Raw genomic sequence first — 15,352 nt, 5'->3', positions numbered from 1 at the left:
AGGCAGATAGTGGCAGAACTGAGTTGAATGGTAGGACACCCCGTTGGTGAATTGCTTGGTGGTGCGGGAACAAAGCCCATATTAAAAGTGGTGACCAGAACGTTAATACTCTAATAAAATATAAATGGAAAATGAATAAAAATCAGCAAGCAAGTTGGCTTAAATAACCCATTTTATTGTGTCCTACTAAGAATACTATTAATAACCATTATCAAACAACTACTATGTATATCACGTACTTATATGTTATTTCAGTTAAAAACTCTCCACTAACCCTTACAGGTATGTATTATCCTTGTTTCACAGATGAAGAAAATTAAGCCTAGGAGAAGTTATGTAACTGGCAAGTTCTCTGACTCTCGTCAGATCAAAAGGAGGAAGAGGTGGCTGCAGCAGGTCACCCCGCTCATCTCCAGGACTGATCTGGGGGTCTGGGTGGCCTCCTGGACACCAATTAGCCTTCAGATATAAATAGGTGCTATCTGAAAAGAGTAATGTGACCCCTTATGTTGAGCATATTAACATTTTATGATGTTTGGAGGTTTGTTTAAGCCATTGATGGTCCTAGTGAATTACAAACAACTAATCTGAATCTGTTTTAGGAAGATGCTTAAATTACTGTAGAGGCTATTCTGAGCAGAACATAAAATACCTTGGCCGGGATGGAGACAGTAAAACTCAGGTAGTTGTCTCCATGTCTGGAAAACCCCAAACTAAGCTCTGGAGCATCAGCAAACCTTGTTAAATGACACACGAATGCCATTTGGATATGTATTCTAAGTTTTTAAATAGAAAGGACGGCCAAATTAAACTGCCCCTTCAGTATCATCCAAGGGTCCTACCTGAGAACAGAGTCCGAATGTTGACCATCAACTGTTACTGGAAAATGGCTTGAAATGACCATTCGAAGGGAACAATGGCACAGGTTAAGAAAACAAATTAATCGGTCAAGATGTACAATAAACTAAAAGAACAGAAATCAACTTCTCAATGAGTACTGTATTATTTAAATGCCCCCATTACTAAAAATTGTCCACTGTAGAATTTTAAGATCAGATGCCACAAATAGAGAACACAAGTGTATGTGACTATTATGCCTATGTATGTGTATATATATTGAACCTTTGAAATTACCAACGTGTAAAGGATCAGCAAAAAGGAGCCAATAGAAAAGACTGGGGTAGAGTTAGAAGTGCTAGTGGCCAAGAGGGAGTTCCAAGAAAGGAGTATTCAACAGGGCCAAAAGCAGCAAAGAGGTCAAACAGAGGGAAAGACTAAGACGTGCCCAGTGGATTGGGCCACCAGAGTCGCTGGTGACCTTGACAAAAACAATTTCAGTAGATTATTAAGGGTAAAAGCCAGTTTACAGTAGGTTAAGGAAAGAAAGGGAAGCATGGAAAACCTTTCAACATTCCATTCACTCATTCATTTACCTCAATGTGTACTGAGTAGCTAGCGGTGCACACTGGCAGTGGGTTCTGAAGGGAAGAATGGCAATAAGTTAAGCCTTTTTCATTTTTCCCAAGCTCTACTGACCTACAAAGTGATTCACTGAGTGCTGTGATTCATTCACTCGTGTTTTATGAAGTGATACAGTACAAACTGCTGAAAACAACAGAAGTTAAATGATATATACTCAGTACAGTACCAGCCTTAGGGAAAATATCTTGACAGTGGTACAAGTGATCTGTGATTCACCCACTGGTCTAATTTCTTCTTCACTCAAGGTCACCCATTCCCTGCAGACTGAGGTCCTGAGCTCAAGTGGACATTTCTGCAGCATCAAATGGGATGGTCTCGAAATGAAAGTCCTTCCACTTTGCATACAGTGTCTGAGCTCCAGTTGCAACATCTTCCACCACAAAACTTTGAATCTTTCTCAAATAGCTTATACTTCCCATGGATTCCCCAGTCATAGCTGCAGTCCTCCCTGGCACAGAAGATCTTTGCTCTCTTCTCAAAACTCCCAAAGCTCTTTGGTCTGGGGTGTAACTTACTCACAAAGTGCTCCCTGAAAGCAACTCCAACCACAGTGAAATGGCATTCCTACAGATGAAGGGATCGAATAGCATACAAAAGAGAACGTTAGAACCAGAACATAATTGTGATTTAAAAAAAAAGAAAACTCCACAATAATCAGAGATGATGAGAAGGCGGAATCCCAATTCTTTTACAGATGGAGTAAGAAGGAAATGTGGATTTGCCTCAAGGCCAGAGTAGAATCCACGCAGCCTGACCCCCAGTGACACAGGTGGAGGTGAGGGTGGAGGTGGAGGTGCAAGTGAGGGGACAGGGGACACCTCATGAAGGGGAGGACTAAGAATTTTCCAGGCAACCTGGCTCCCAAAAATAGATACTCCTTATTAATTCAGAGACAAAGGGGTATTTACTGAAGATCTGTGAAGCCTGAGTTCACCAGTGGCCCTGACAGGAAGAATCCAAAGGATACAGAGAACAACAACAAAGGGTCAATGTGTATCTGAAGAGGCTCAGGGACTAATGTGTCCACGGGCCCAGCCCCCAGTCAACATTAGAATAAACCTGAACAAACGCCACAGTGCACAGAACAAACGCAGATCCTACATACCAGTCCCTCAGGAAAACATAGTCTAAAAGGGCCATTTCAACAGAAGATCACCCAAATTGGAGCTGAAAGGACCTTCCTTTTACTGCTAAAGAAAAAGACTCAGAAAGGTATGGGAACTTGCCAGTATTACCCCTAATACGCTTCTTGCTCCAATGTTGGACTGATTAGAGACTCAGCTTTCTGAAGACTAAACAGAACCCTAAAGTAATAACTCATCATCTGACCCAGCCCAGGCCCTCCACCCTCCCCAATCGGCAGCAATAGTTACATCCAATTTTTGTCTTTGGAGATTTTTCTAACCCTTTATCTAAGAGTTTTAAGAAAGAAAAATAGAAAGCTAACCTGCAGATGTCATGTTTTTAAAATAAGGAGATTTTGCTTCCATTGTAAAAGTGGTCCATATCCCCAAAAGAAAGTTTAGGAAACATAAAATAGTAGAAAGAGAAGAAATCATGGTGTCTCACTGCAAAATATTAATACATTTTAGTATACGTCCTCTAGCCTTTTTTTGTACAAACATAAGTGTTTTTTTGGTGGTGGTGATGGTGGTATTGCTGCTATTATTTTGCACTGCTATGATCATAGCATATTTACTACTTTGTATCCTCGTTAATTTTCCCACTTTACCATTAGTTTGTAAGAAGTTTTTCATTATACTATATAAGCTTCCTAATCATTTTGTTTAATAAACTTTATTTTGGGGCTTCCCTGGTGGCGCAGTGGTTGAGAATCTGCCTGCCAATGCAGGGGACACGGGTTCGAGCCCTGGTCTGGGAAGATCCCACATGCCGCGGAGCAACTGGGCCCGTGAGCCACGATTGCTGAGCCTGCGCGTCTGGAGCCTGTGCTCCGCAACAAGAGAGGCCGCGACAGTGAGAGGCCCGCGCACCGCGATGAAGAGTGGCCCCCGCTCGCCGCAACTGGAGAAAGCCCTCGCACAGAAACGACCCAACACAGCCAAAAATAAATAAATAAATAAATTAAAAAAAAAAAACAAAACAAAACAAAAAAAAAACTTTATTTTGGAGTAATTTCAGATTTACCCTGAACTACAGGTTTTACCACTTTTTCTAATAATATCCTTCATCTGTTCTAGGATCTAATCCAGGATACCATGGTGCATTTAGCGTAACCATTATTTGTAATGGCTACGTAATATATAATTAAGTAGCTGTGCAGCAATTTTTAAGCTATTTCTTTATTGTTGAACATCAAGGGTTTCTTTTAAACTTTTTAGCCCTTTAAAAATACATGGACCATGGCCATGATAACAACAGAATAATAGTATTCTTACTATAAATATCTCACTGATAGATAATAAGCTTTAATGAGTGCTAAAAAATGACCCAGTGCTATTTGTTAAAAAGGCTGCCTACCTCCATCACTCTTATATCAACTGTATAACATGCAAGGTTTTGCACTTTCTGCAGAGCAGTTTTTTATTTTCCTTATCAAGCCCAGGTTTTGCTTTTCCTTGATTATCCCTGATGAATTTTTCATGAATCTGTATCTGGCAAACCTAGATGCAAAAACCAAAACAAACAAAAGAACCTCCTCAAATATGTAATTTGAGTATAACTAGGATATATATACACACACATATATATGTACATAATCATTCATTCCTATACAACTTCCATGAACATACAGTACCTGGCTTTGTTCATAAAAATCTCATAGGTAATTTTATTGATACTCCTAATAGGAGAATTCTTCGTTAGTTAATGTTTAATTGTGGCCTCCAATTAGTCTTTTAATATCTTCATCAAAGATGCCCATAAAAGCACTAAAGATGTCCATAAAATAGTCATGTGAACCATGCTTTCTACTTTAGTAGTTGGTAAAACTTTAAAAATCCTTCACAGGGACTTCCCTGGTGGCACAGTGGATAAGAATCCGCCTGCAATGCAGGGGACATGGGTTCGATTCCTGGTCCGGGAAGATCCCACATGCAGCAGAGCAACTAAGACCGTGCACCACAACTACTGAACCCGCGTGCCACAACTACTGAAGCCCGTGTGCCACAACTACTGAAGCCCGCACGCCTAGAGCCCACGCTCCACAAGAGAAGCCACTGCAATGAGAAGCCTGCGCACCACAACAAAGAGTAGCCCCCGCTCGCCACAACTAGAGAAAGCCCATGCATAGCAGCGAAGACCCAACACAGCCAAAAATAAAATTAAATTAAATCTTTTAAAAAATAAAAAAATAAAAATCCTTCACAAACAGACATATGATATGCATTAACTGTTTCAGGAATAATTACACCCACTCGCAAGGCATAAACCCACTGAATGGAACAGTAGGCAGAAGAGTCCCTCACTGCCTAAAATCTTTTTTCTCTCTTCCTTTCCAACCACAGAGAGTATTGTTGAATTACAGTAAAATTAAATGTCTGTATAGGATGACCACATTCTATCTCAAAATTTAGGCCTTGGCTAAGTACAACTAAGAACCCTGGACATTATATATAAAATAAACATAAGATTCTATAGGGTGAAGAGAGGAAGGCAGACCAGCTAGGAACCTTGGGACCCTAGAAACAACATGGTAGTGAGTTCCCTGGGTTTTCATTTTGCCTCGTATATCCCAGACATGGAGCTGAAGAAGCTGGCAACCAGAAATGACTATGGGGACAGATAAAGAAATCTCAACAAAACCCTATCTCTCTAGCCAAAAGACCAGGACAGGGGCGCTCACCAGGACAGGGGCAGCCAGCAAGACAGAAAACTTTTAGACAACAGCTGTTCTACCAAACCCCACAGGAAAAAACAGCAACAACAATAACAACAAAAACAACAAAAAACCCTGAACCCTGAGGCTAAGTGTGGAACCTAGATTTCCACTCTGCAGGGCTGTTACAAAGCACCTCAACACTCCCACCTGGTGGTGTCAGAGAAAGCCAGGATTTTCAGTCCTGCCAAATGGTAGCCCCCCTCACCTGTGGTGTCCATGGAGACCACATGGGGGGCCAGAACTCCCATCCCCACACAGCAGTAACAAGGAGCCTCCCCTTGCTGGTATCAACAGAAGCTGAGTAGGAAACCAAGACTTCTACCTTTAACTGACAGTGATGAAACAATATCCCCCATCTCCCCTGCCAGAATGATATCAGAAAGAAGCCAGCTGACACAGAAGGTTAAATAAGATCCCAAGTCTCATCATATAGTATGAAAATCTCTGGGTTTTGATTAAAAATCACTCCTCATACCAAAAACCAGGAAGATCTCAAACTGAATGAAAAAAAAAGACAACCAATTGAGGCCAACATGGAGATGACAGAGATGTGAGAATTATCTGACAAAGATTTTAAAGTAGCAATAATAAAAATGCTTCAATGAGTCATCATAAACACTCTTGAAACATGAACAAATATAGAGGCTCAACAAAGAAACGGAAGACATAAAGAAGAACAAAATGGAAATTTTAGAACTAAAAGATACAATAACCAAAATAAAAAGCTTAGTGGATGGGCTCAACAGCAGAATGGAGAGGAAAAAGGAAAGAATCGTGAACTGGAAGACAGAACAATAGAAATGACCCAATGTAAACAAAAGAAAGAAAATAAACCGAAATAAATGAATAAATAAATAAATAAACAGAGCCTCAGGGACCTTTAGGACTATTTAAAAATATCTAACATTTATGACACTGGGGTCCTGGAAGGAGAGGGGAAAGAGCAGAGCTTAAAAAGTACTGGAAGAAATAATGACGGAACATTTCCCAAATCTAACATAATGTAACATAAACCTACAGATACAAGATACTGGACAAATCCAAATAGGATAAACCCAAAGAAACCACACCAAGACACATTATAATTAAACTTCAGAAAACTAAAGACATAGGAAAGAATCTTGAAAGCAGTCAGAAAAAAACTGACACCTTACCTATAGGGGAAAAACAATCTGGATGACACCAGATTTCTCAGCAGACACTATGGGAAAGCAGAAGAAAGTGCCACAGTATTTTTCAAATGCTGAAAGAAAAACCTGTCAACGCAGACGCCTATATCCAGCAATATATCCTTCAAAAATAAAGAGGAAATCAAGACATTCTCAGATGAAGGGAAACTAAAAGAATTTGTTCACCAGTAGACCTTCCCTAAAAGAAGAGCAAAAGGAAGGTCTCTAAACAGAAGGATATGATAAAAGAAGAAAACTTGAAACATCATAAAGGAAGAAAGAACATGGTGATTTCCACAGTATCAGCTGTAGAAGGATCCGCTCTGTCCCAGTGGTTTGTGGTGCTGCCTCTCTTTAATCAAGTGTTCCAGGTGGAACCAGATAGCCTAGGTGCAAATCCTGTTCCTACCACTTAGCAGCTGTGTGATTTGGGGCAAGTGCCTCAGTTTCCTCAATTATTATTCAAAATGGGAATAATAATAGCATTTACTCTGTGGGCTGTTGCGAGGTAAGATGAGTTAATAATTGCTCAGGGCTGCCTGGCATAGCTTTAATGCTCCTTGTTGTTAGCCTCAGTCTGTTAGGCTAGTCTTTTGCTAAGAACCATGAAAATGTTAATGATGGTGATTTGTACTTTAGTATTGGGTAGGGCAATACCCATTCATGAGTTATTTTTTCAGAAATGTCATAGCTATTTTCATTTATTTATTCTTCTGTATAAACTCAGGAACCATTTTATCAAGCTAAAATATCATTTAGGGCTTCCCTGGTGGTGCAGTGGTTAAGAATCCGCCTGCCAATGCAGGGGACACGGGTTCGAGCCCTGGTCCGGGAAGACCCCACATGCCATGGAGCAACTAAGCCCGTGCACCACAACTACTGAGCCTGCACTCTAGAGCCCACGTGCCACAACTACTGAGCCCACATGCCACAACTACTGAAACCTGTGCGCCACAACTACTGAAGCCTGTGTGCTGCGGTTACTGAAGCCCATGTGCCTAGAGCCCATGCTCCACAACAAGAGAAGCCGCCGCAATGAGAAGCCCGCACACCACAACAAAGAGTAGTCCCCGCTCGCTGCAACTAGGGAAAGCCCGCGTGCAGCAATGAAGACCCAACGCTGCCAAAATAAATAAATGAATAAATAAATAGAAATGTTAAAAAATATTTTAAAAAGTAAAATAAAATAACACTCAGGGAATTCCCTGGCAGTCCAGTGGTTAGGACTCCACTGCCAAGGGCACGGTTCAATCCCTGGTCAGGGAGCTAAGATCCCACAAGCCGTAAAGTGCGGGGAATGGAATAGTAAAGTAAAATAACACTCAGAGCAATACGACAACAGGTACCAGCCATGCTCACAAACAGGGACGGCTTGTGACTTACAGTCAGATTCTGAAAGAGTAACACAGATACAAAGACTTACCTTTTCTTTAAATACTGCTTCATCTCACATCTGCAGGCTTAAAATGGAGTCATTCATCATTACTAGTCAGAAGGAAGCACTTGCTCCCTCTTGCTCTTCCTCTGCCTATTAGAAAATAAATATTTTATTTGGTGTCTGTGACTTAAAACTCTGATAAATCTGAGAATATGAGAGAAATAGGGGTATTCCTAAAATTCAACTTTGGTTCACTGAATCCCACTTTCTAGAAAAGCTGAGCTGGTAGGGTGTGAAGTCAAACTCAGGTGTGCACCTGCACATTAAACATTCGGATAAACAAGGAGCCCACCTTAGGCAGGCTTCCTTGGTGTCTCCATGGTACAGTGTGACTGGACAGGCACATTATTAGAAATACTGCTTAAAGACAATCTGGCATGAACCCTCAGGATGACATGGTGAAGGCCCCAAAGATGAATAATAAACAGATGGGGAAATGGGGAAATAAGATATGTTCACAACCACCGGAATATAGGTGGAAAACAATAACTGCTATAAGAAAGATGGATAGGGAGGGCTTCCCTGGTGGCACAGTGGTTAAGAATCTGCCTGCTAATGCAAGGGACATGGGTTCAAGCCCTGGCCCAGGAAGATCTCACATGCCACGGAGCAACTAAGCCTATGTGCCACAACTACTGAGCCTGAGAGCCTGCAAGCCACAACTACTGAGCCCATGGGCCACAACTACTGAAGCCTGCATGCCTAGAGCCTGTGCTGTGCAACAAGAGAAGCCACAACAATGAGAAGCCCGCGCACCACAAGGAAGAGTAGCCCCCACTCACCGCAACTAGAGAAAGCCCGCACACAGCAACAAAGACCCAACACAGCCAGTAAATAAATAAATAAATAAATAAATAAATAAATAAATAAATTTATTAAAAAAAGAAAGATGGATAGGGACTTCCCTGGTGGTCCAGTGGGTAAGACTCCATGCTCCCAATGCAGGCGGCCAGGGTTCGATCCCTGGTCAGGGAACTAGATCCCGCATGCCACAATTAAGACCTGGCACAGCTAAATAAATAAATAAATAAATTTTTTTTAAAAAAAAAAGAAAGATGGATAAAAGGGTCATGGGCATTCAAATTAGAGATTATTGCCAGCTGGGAGAATTAGGGACAGGTGATGTGGAGGCAGGAGAAGAGGAAAAGCAAAGGTCAGCAGGAGCAGTACACGCACAATTCCTTCAAAAAGGAAGAAATGATAAAGTCAGGTAGGCTGAAGTGGCTAATGAATAAAATGGAAGAATGGGGAATAAGGTTGGAAAGATAAGTGGGTGCTGGATTTTGAAAATGCTTTAACATCAAGAAAATTGGGGAAACACTGGAGTTTCTAAACAGGCAAGGGACATGCTCAGAGCTGTTTTTCTGGAAAAAAGATGTGGCAGCCGTTGTTATGGAAATTAGAAAAAGTAAGAGAGACCAGTTAGGAGACTGTCTAGTTCAAGTGGGACACAACTCCTTGGAGTGTCTCTTCTGGAATACAGGGAGCCCACCAGCACCTAAGCACAACCAGGAAAGGTCCACACATGACTGCCAAAGCCTCAATCAAAGTTGGAATTATCCTTCCATAAATACATCAGCCAATGTCGGTCAAGTAATCAGTATTCATTGTGAACAAGAACCAAAATAGAGTATATGTTAGTGGACAAAACTGTAGCCACCCAGTCCTGACCAAGTAAGCCGCCTTTAGGGCCAATGATACCAGGGTCCACTGTGCCATTGGTCACAGTGAAGGAGAAAGGCTGGAATGACAGACACATTCACAAATCAGATAAAATGGCAGCCTTTTAGTAATGGCGTGAAAGTTTTTCTTACCTCTGGTTTGGATCATTTTGATGACACTGCCCACATACTCATATAGGAGGACCAGATTGCACTGAGCAATGTCAATGCCTCCATCAGCAACTGAGGTGGCAATCAGAATCTTGTTATCTCCGTCAGTTCTGAATGCATTCAATACACACTTCTGTACTGGGAGGGTCATTCCTGTGTCAGAGTCAGAAGGCAGGTATAGCTCACCAAGAGGGAACGTTACCCTTGAAAAAATAGCTATTAATTATGGAATGCTTACGACATGCCAGGTACTGTGATAAGTGCTTTACATTCATGATCTTACAATAACCCTTAGCGATAGGGCCTATCCTTGTCCTTGTTTTTGAGAGGATATTTAAGGTGGGGTCCAACAACTTGGACTCTGCCACAAGTCTGCCTGACCTAAAATCCCAGCTGTGGCACCTACTAGCTATGTGGCTTTGGTCATGGTGTATCAAAACAAATATTGATTTTTTTTGCAAAAATATCAACAGCTAATTTTAACACATTTGCACACGCACAGCAGTTTTCAGCTAACAAGACCGTTTCACATCTACTTACTAACTGGAATTTCACAAGGCCCTTTTAGGTTGATGTAGCAAACGTTATGATTCCCCTTTGTTATAGTTGAAGATCTTGACGTTTTGGAGGTATGGTAAACTGACAGCTAGCTAGCAGCAGAATCGGGCTTTGAATTTAAGTCTAGGATCCAGCAGTATGCAGTTCCCAGCCACTGATACACTGAGAAGGAAAGAATTTCAGTGGTCTCCACCTCAGAGTTAACAGAATTTATATATATATTTTTGGCTGCGTTGGGTCTTCGTTGCTGCGCACGGGCTTTCTCTAGTTGTGGCGAGCGGGGGCTACTCTTCATTGTGGTGTACATCTTCTCATTGCGGTGGCTTCTCTTGTTGCAAAGCATGGGCTCCAGGCACGTGGGCTTCAGTAGTCGTGGCGCACAGGCTTAGTTGCTCCGCGGCATGGGGGATCTTCCCGGACCAGGGCTCGAACCCGTGTCCCCTACATTGGCAGGCAGATTCTTAACCACTGCACCACCAGGGAAGTCCTGAATTTATAAAAGTTCCATTTTTTCCCTAGTATATTGGCAGCCAAAATCTTGAGATATATTTTGTGGAGGCCAAAACAATTTCTTTCCACCATCATTTCTACTGAACAATGAACATGCCCAAGACAGACACCATACTTCACTAATTTCTGAACTTATCCATTTGTTAATCAAATATTCATTCAGCAGTTATGGTCTGTCAGATAAGGCTGGAATGGTGAAAAGGTTCATTTTTATCTACAAGGAGCTCCTAGGTTGTGGAAGAAGGATATAAATAGGAAACTACAATTCAACGTGATGAGCAATGAAATGGGGGTGGAACTGGTTGCTGTGGGGTCTGGAGGAGGGATACCCCACCCTGGTGGTCTAGTCTTAGGAGGACGGGAAGGCTGCTTGGCAGATACACAGTGACTGGAACAGAGTAAGTTCTAAACGAGTGCGGGTGGATGGATGGACGGACGGACGGATGAATGGAGGGATGGACGAACAAACAAGTATGAAAATAGTTTTTGGGTGCTTATGTGCGGAGGAATAACAAAGTTTGAAAATCAAATTAGACTCATGCTGGAGTCATATGGCAGAGAACTCTGAATTCCAACCACAGTAATGTGCTGTTGGACTTCATTCGGTAAGCCAGCTTTTCAAAATCTGACTTTACTTTTTAGATTCACAAAGTTTAAATTTTGCATAAGGGGAAAGTGCAAGGGTGACGACCGAGGACTGGCAGCAAGGGGACTGCTTATTATAAATAACACTAAATAAGAGATACGGTAAGGACCTGCCATTGCCGCTCACTGAGGCATGGGGAGCACAGCTGTGAGAATGTCAGGATGAGGACCGGCCACCTAGAATCCTCCTGGGTGACAACAGAGGCAGCCTTTCATCCTTTAACCCCCCTACCTAGATTTCAGGATTATCTCTAGGACTTTTTTAAAAATTACAAAATATATAATATTTTATATAGTATCTATAGTTTAAAGAGTAACAATAAAATAGAAAGAGAACATTTCTGTTTCCAGTTAATCTTAATCTATTGGCTGAGAATTTGAGCAAGAGAGTAACATACTCAAACAATATTAAAAAAAACACTTTGGTTTTGTCTATAGAACCTATGGAAGGAGGCAAAGTCTACAAATTTCTGGCATTTGAGCACTGTGATGGCTTTTTGATGTGTCCACTTAGTTAGGCTGAAGTGCAGTCCCCAGATATTCACCTAGGTGCTTCTGTGAAGGGAATTTGCAGATGTAATTAAAGTTCTTAAATCAGTTGACATTGTTACTCAAAAGGGACTTCATCCTAGGTGGGCCTGACCTAATCAAGTCAGCCCTTTAAAAGAGAGCTTAGGTGATCCCTGAGCTCAGAGACTCCAAACAGCTCATGCCTGTGGGGGTCCACCTGGTCCTGCACCTGCGCTGTGGACTTCAGACTTGCTTTGCCAGTCCAAGTGTCTATGTCAATTCCTTGTAATAAATTCCCGTGTGTGTGTCTGTGTACAACTTATATATGTTGCAATATATATATGTATGTATATATGTATGTATATATAATCTCCTACTGGTTTTGCTTCTCTGGTTGAACCCTGACTGATACAAGCAATAAGAAAGAATTCAAATACATTATATATGTTCTCATATATATACAGTATACTAAATCTAATCCACTATATATAAATACCTATTTTCTGATTTGTTCTGCCACGTCCAGTCAATATGCCAGGTTTTAGAAAACTGAGCTTAGGATTTTCTTCAATCCATTTCTTTAAAGCCTGAAAATACAAAGCAATTATCAGTTGGATACTATTTGTATACCATCTGCATTAATTCAATATTGAATATACGCAAGAAGAAGGAAAAAAACTTAAAGTAAACCGTAATGGAAAAGAATATAAAAAAGAATGCATGTATATGTATAACTGAATCACTCTGTTGTACAGCAGAAATAAATACAACATTGTAAATTAACTATACTTCAATTTAAAAAAGTATACAGACAAGTATACTTAAGTAGTTTTCAGACTAATAAACCTGAGGGAAAAAAGCTTCTTGTAATTAAATTCTATGCAATAATTAACTATAATGGTATAGATCTTTGTAATCTGATATGGTTTAATCTCTTAGATATTTTTTAAGTGAAAAAGGCAAGGTTCAGAATAGTGGGTATGTAGAACTAATAAGTGAATTTAGCAAGATCTCAGGACACAAGATCCATATATAGACATCAGTTGTATTTCTATATACCAGCAACAAACAATTAAAAGTACCATTTATAATAGCATTAATACTTAGGTATAAGTCTAACAAAATATGTGCAGAATCTTTATGCTGAAAATGACAAAACACTGATAAAAGAAACCAAAGAATATGTGGCAGGTGGCCTCTAAGGTAGCCCTGAGTGATTTCCACCTGCTGGTATTCAGATCCTGTTTAATCCCCTCCCCTCAAGTGTGAACTAAACTTACTGACTTGCTTCTTTTTTTTAAATTTTATTTTATATTGGAGTATCATTGATTAACAATGTTGTGTCACTTTCAGGTATACAGCAAAGTGATTCAGTTACACATATACACGTATCTATTCTTTTTCAAATTCTTTTCCCATTTAGGTTATTACAGAATATTGAGCAGAGTTCCCTGTGCTATACAGGGTCCTTGTTGGTTATCTATTTTAAATACAGCAGTGTGTCTTATCGACTTGCTTCTAATGAATAAAATATGGCAGACCTGAGGGGAATCACTTCCAAGTTGAAGCTATAAAATGACTGTGACCTCCATATTAGGTGCTCTCCCTCAACCTCTCTTGGATCACTCACTCTAGAGGAAGCCAGAGGCCATGTTGTGAGGCCGGCCTGTGGAGAGGCGCCCGTGAGTGAGCTAAGCACATCTTCTGCCAAAAGCCACACAGTAGGGCTGGAAGCTGGTCCTCTGAGTCAAGCCTTGAGATAACTGCAGCCATGGCCAGCACCCTGACTGCAGCCTCATGAGACACCCTGAGACAGAAACACCCAGTTAAGTTGTTTCCAGATTCCTGACCCATACATATTAAAAGATGACAGATGTCTGCTGTTTCCAGCTACTAAGTTTTGGGGTAATCTGTTATCAGCACTAGATAACTAATACAGAAGCCCTCTATCAGTGAAGAGATATACTATGGTGACGGACTGGAAGACTCAATATTGTTACAATGTCATTTCTCCCCAATTTTATCTATAGATTCATGCAATCCCAAATGAAATTCCAGCAGACTTTCTTGTAGATGTGGATGAGCTGATTCTAAAATAAAAATGGAAAGGTAAAGAAAGATAGCTAAAACAATTTTGAAAAGAATTAAAAAGTTGGAAGACTCATACTACCTGATTTCAAGACTTACTATAAAGTTACAGTAATCAAGACAGTGTAGGATGAGTGAAAGGATAGATGTATAAATGAATGGAACAGAATAGAGAATCTAGAAATAGATCCACATAAATACAGTCAACTGATTTTTTTTAAGTTACAAAGGCAATTCAATGGAGAAAGGATAGTCTTTCACCATATATGCTGAAACAATTGGATGCCCACATGCTAAAAGAAAAAAAAAATCTCAACCCACACCTCAAAATGGACTGTAGACTTAAATATAAAATGTAAATCTATATAACTTCTAGAAGACAACATAGAAAAAATCTTTGTGCTCTTGGGTAAGCAAAGGTTTCTTAGACACAATAGCAAAAGCACAATCTACAAAAAGAAAAAAATGATAAACTGGACTCTGTCAAAAGTTAAAACTTTCAATCTGTAAGAGATACTGTTAAGAGAATGAAAAGATCAGAAGAAAATATTGCAAATCACATTTCTGACAGAGGACATTTTTGTCAGAAAAAAGAACTCTCAAAAACTCAACAATAGGGCTTCCCTGGTGGCGCAGTGGTTGAGAATCTGCCAATGCAGGGGACACGGGTTCGAGCCCTGGTCTGGGAAGATCCCACATGCCGCGGAGCAACTAGGCCCGTGAGCCACAATTACTGAGCCTGCGCGTCTGGAGCCTGTACTCCGCAACAAGAGAGGCCGCGATAGTGAGAGGCCCGTGGACCGCGATGAAGAGTGGCCCCCGCTTGCCGCAACTAGAGAAAGCCCTCGCACAGAAACGAAGACCCAACACAGCCAAAAATAAATAAATAAATAAATAAATTAAAAAAAAAGAAGTAGCTTTAAAAAAAAAAAAAACCTCAACAATATGATAATTAACCCAATCAAACCCCATTTTTAAATGGGCAAAAGATGTGAACAGATACTTCACCAAAGGAGATATATGAATGGATAATAAGTGTATGAAGAAATGCTCAACCGCATTAGTCATTAGTGAAATGCAAATTAAAACCCTAGTGAGGTACCAGTAGGTACCCATACAATAGCTAAAATTTTTTAAATTGATGAAAATAATTAAAAAGTATGAAGTGCTTTCTCCACGGGTATTAAAACTTACTATAAATCAGAGTGATTGAGACAGTGAGGTATTAGTGTAAGGATAAACAAACAGAAAATCAGAATAGAATAAAGAGCCCAGAAAC

The 15,352-nt window shown here is 40.5% G+C and overlaps 1 protein-coding gene across 1 annotated transcript in view; it reads right to left on the bottom strand.

The window, feature by feature from the left end:
* Positions 1 to 1,002: 1,002 nt before the first annotated feature.
* RIGI (RNA sensor RIG-I) overlaps positions 1,003 to 15,352 on the bottom strand; it is a 38,905-nt gene continuing 24,555 nt past the window's right edge. Inside the window, 8 exon segments of the mRNA XM_059924621.1 lie at positions 1,003 to 1,878; positions 1,880 to 2,046; positions 3,964 to 4,001; positions 4,004 to 4,106; positions 7,916 to 7,973; positions 7,975 to 8,020; positions 9,745 to 9,915; positions 12,482 to 12,572. Of these exon segments, the coding sequence (XP_059780604.1) occupies positions 1,719 to 1,878; positions 1,880 to 2,046; positions 3,964 to 4,001; positions 4,004 to 4,106; positions 7,916 to 7,973; positions 7,975 to 8,020; positions 9,745 to 9,915; positions 12,482 to 12,572 (834 nt within the window). The 3' untranslated portion in view covers positions 1,003 to 1,718.

The sequence above is a fragment of the Balaenoptera ricei genome, chromosome 6, assembly GCF_028023285.1.
Source record: "Balaenoptera ricei isolate mBalRic1 chromosome 6, mBalRic1.hap2, whole genome shotgun sequence".
Taxonomy (NCBI): domain Eukaryota; kingdom Metazoa; phylum Chordata; class Mammalia; order Artiodactyla; family Balaenopteridae; genus Balaenoptera; species Balaenoptera ricei.
Note: the sequence above shows the minus strand (reverse complement) of the source record. Positions and strands in the feature narration are given on the sequence as shown.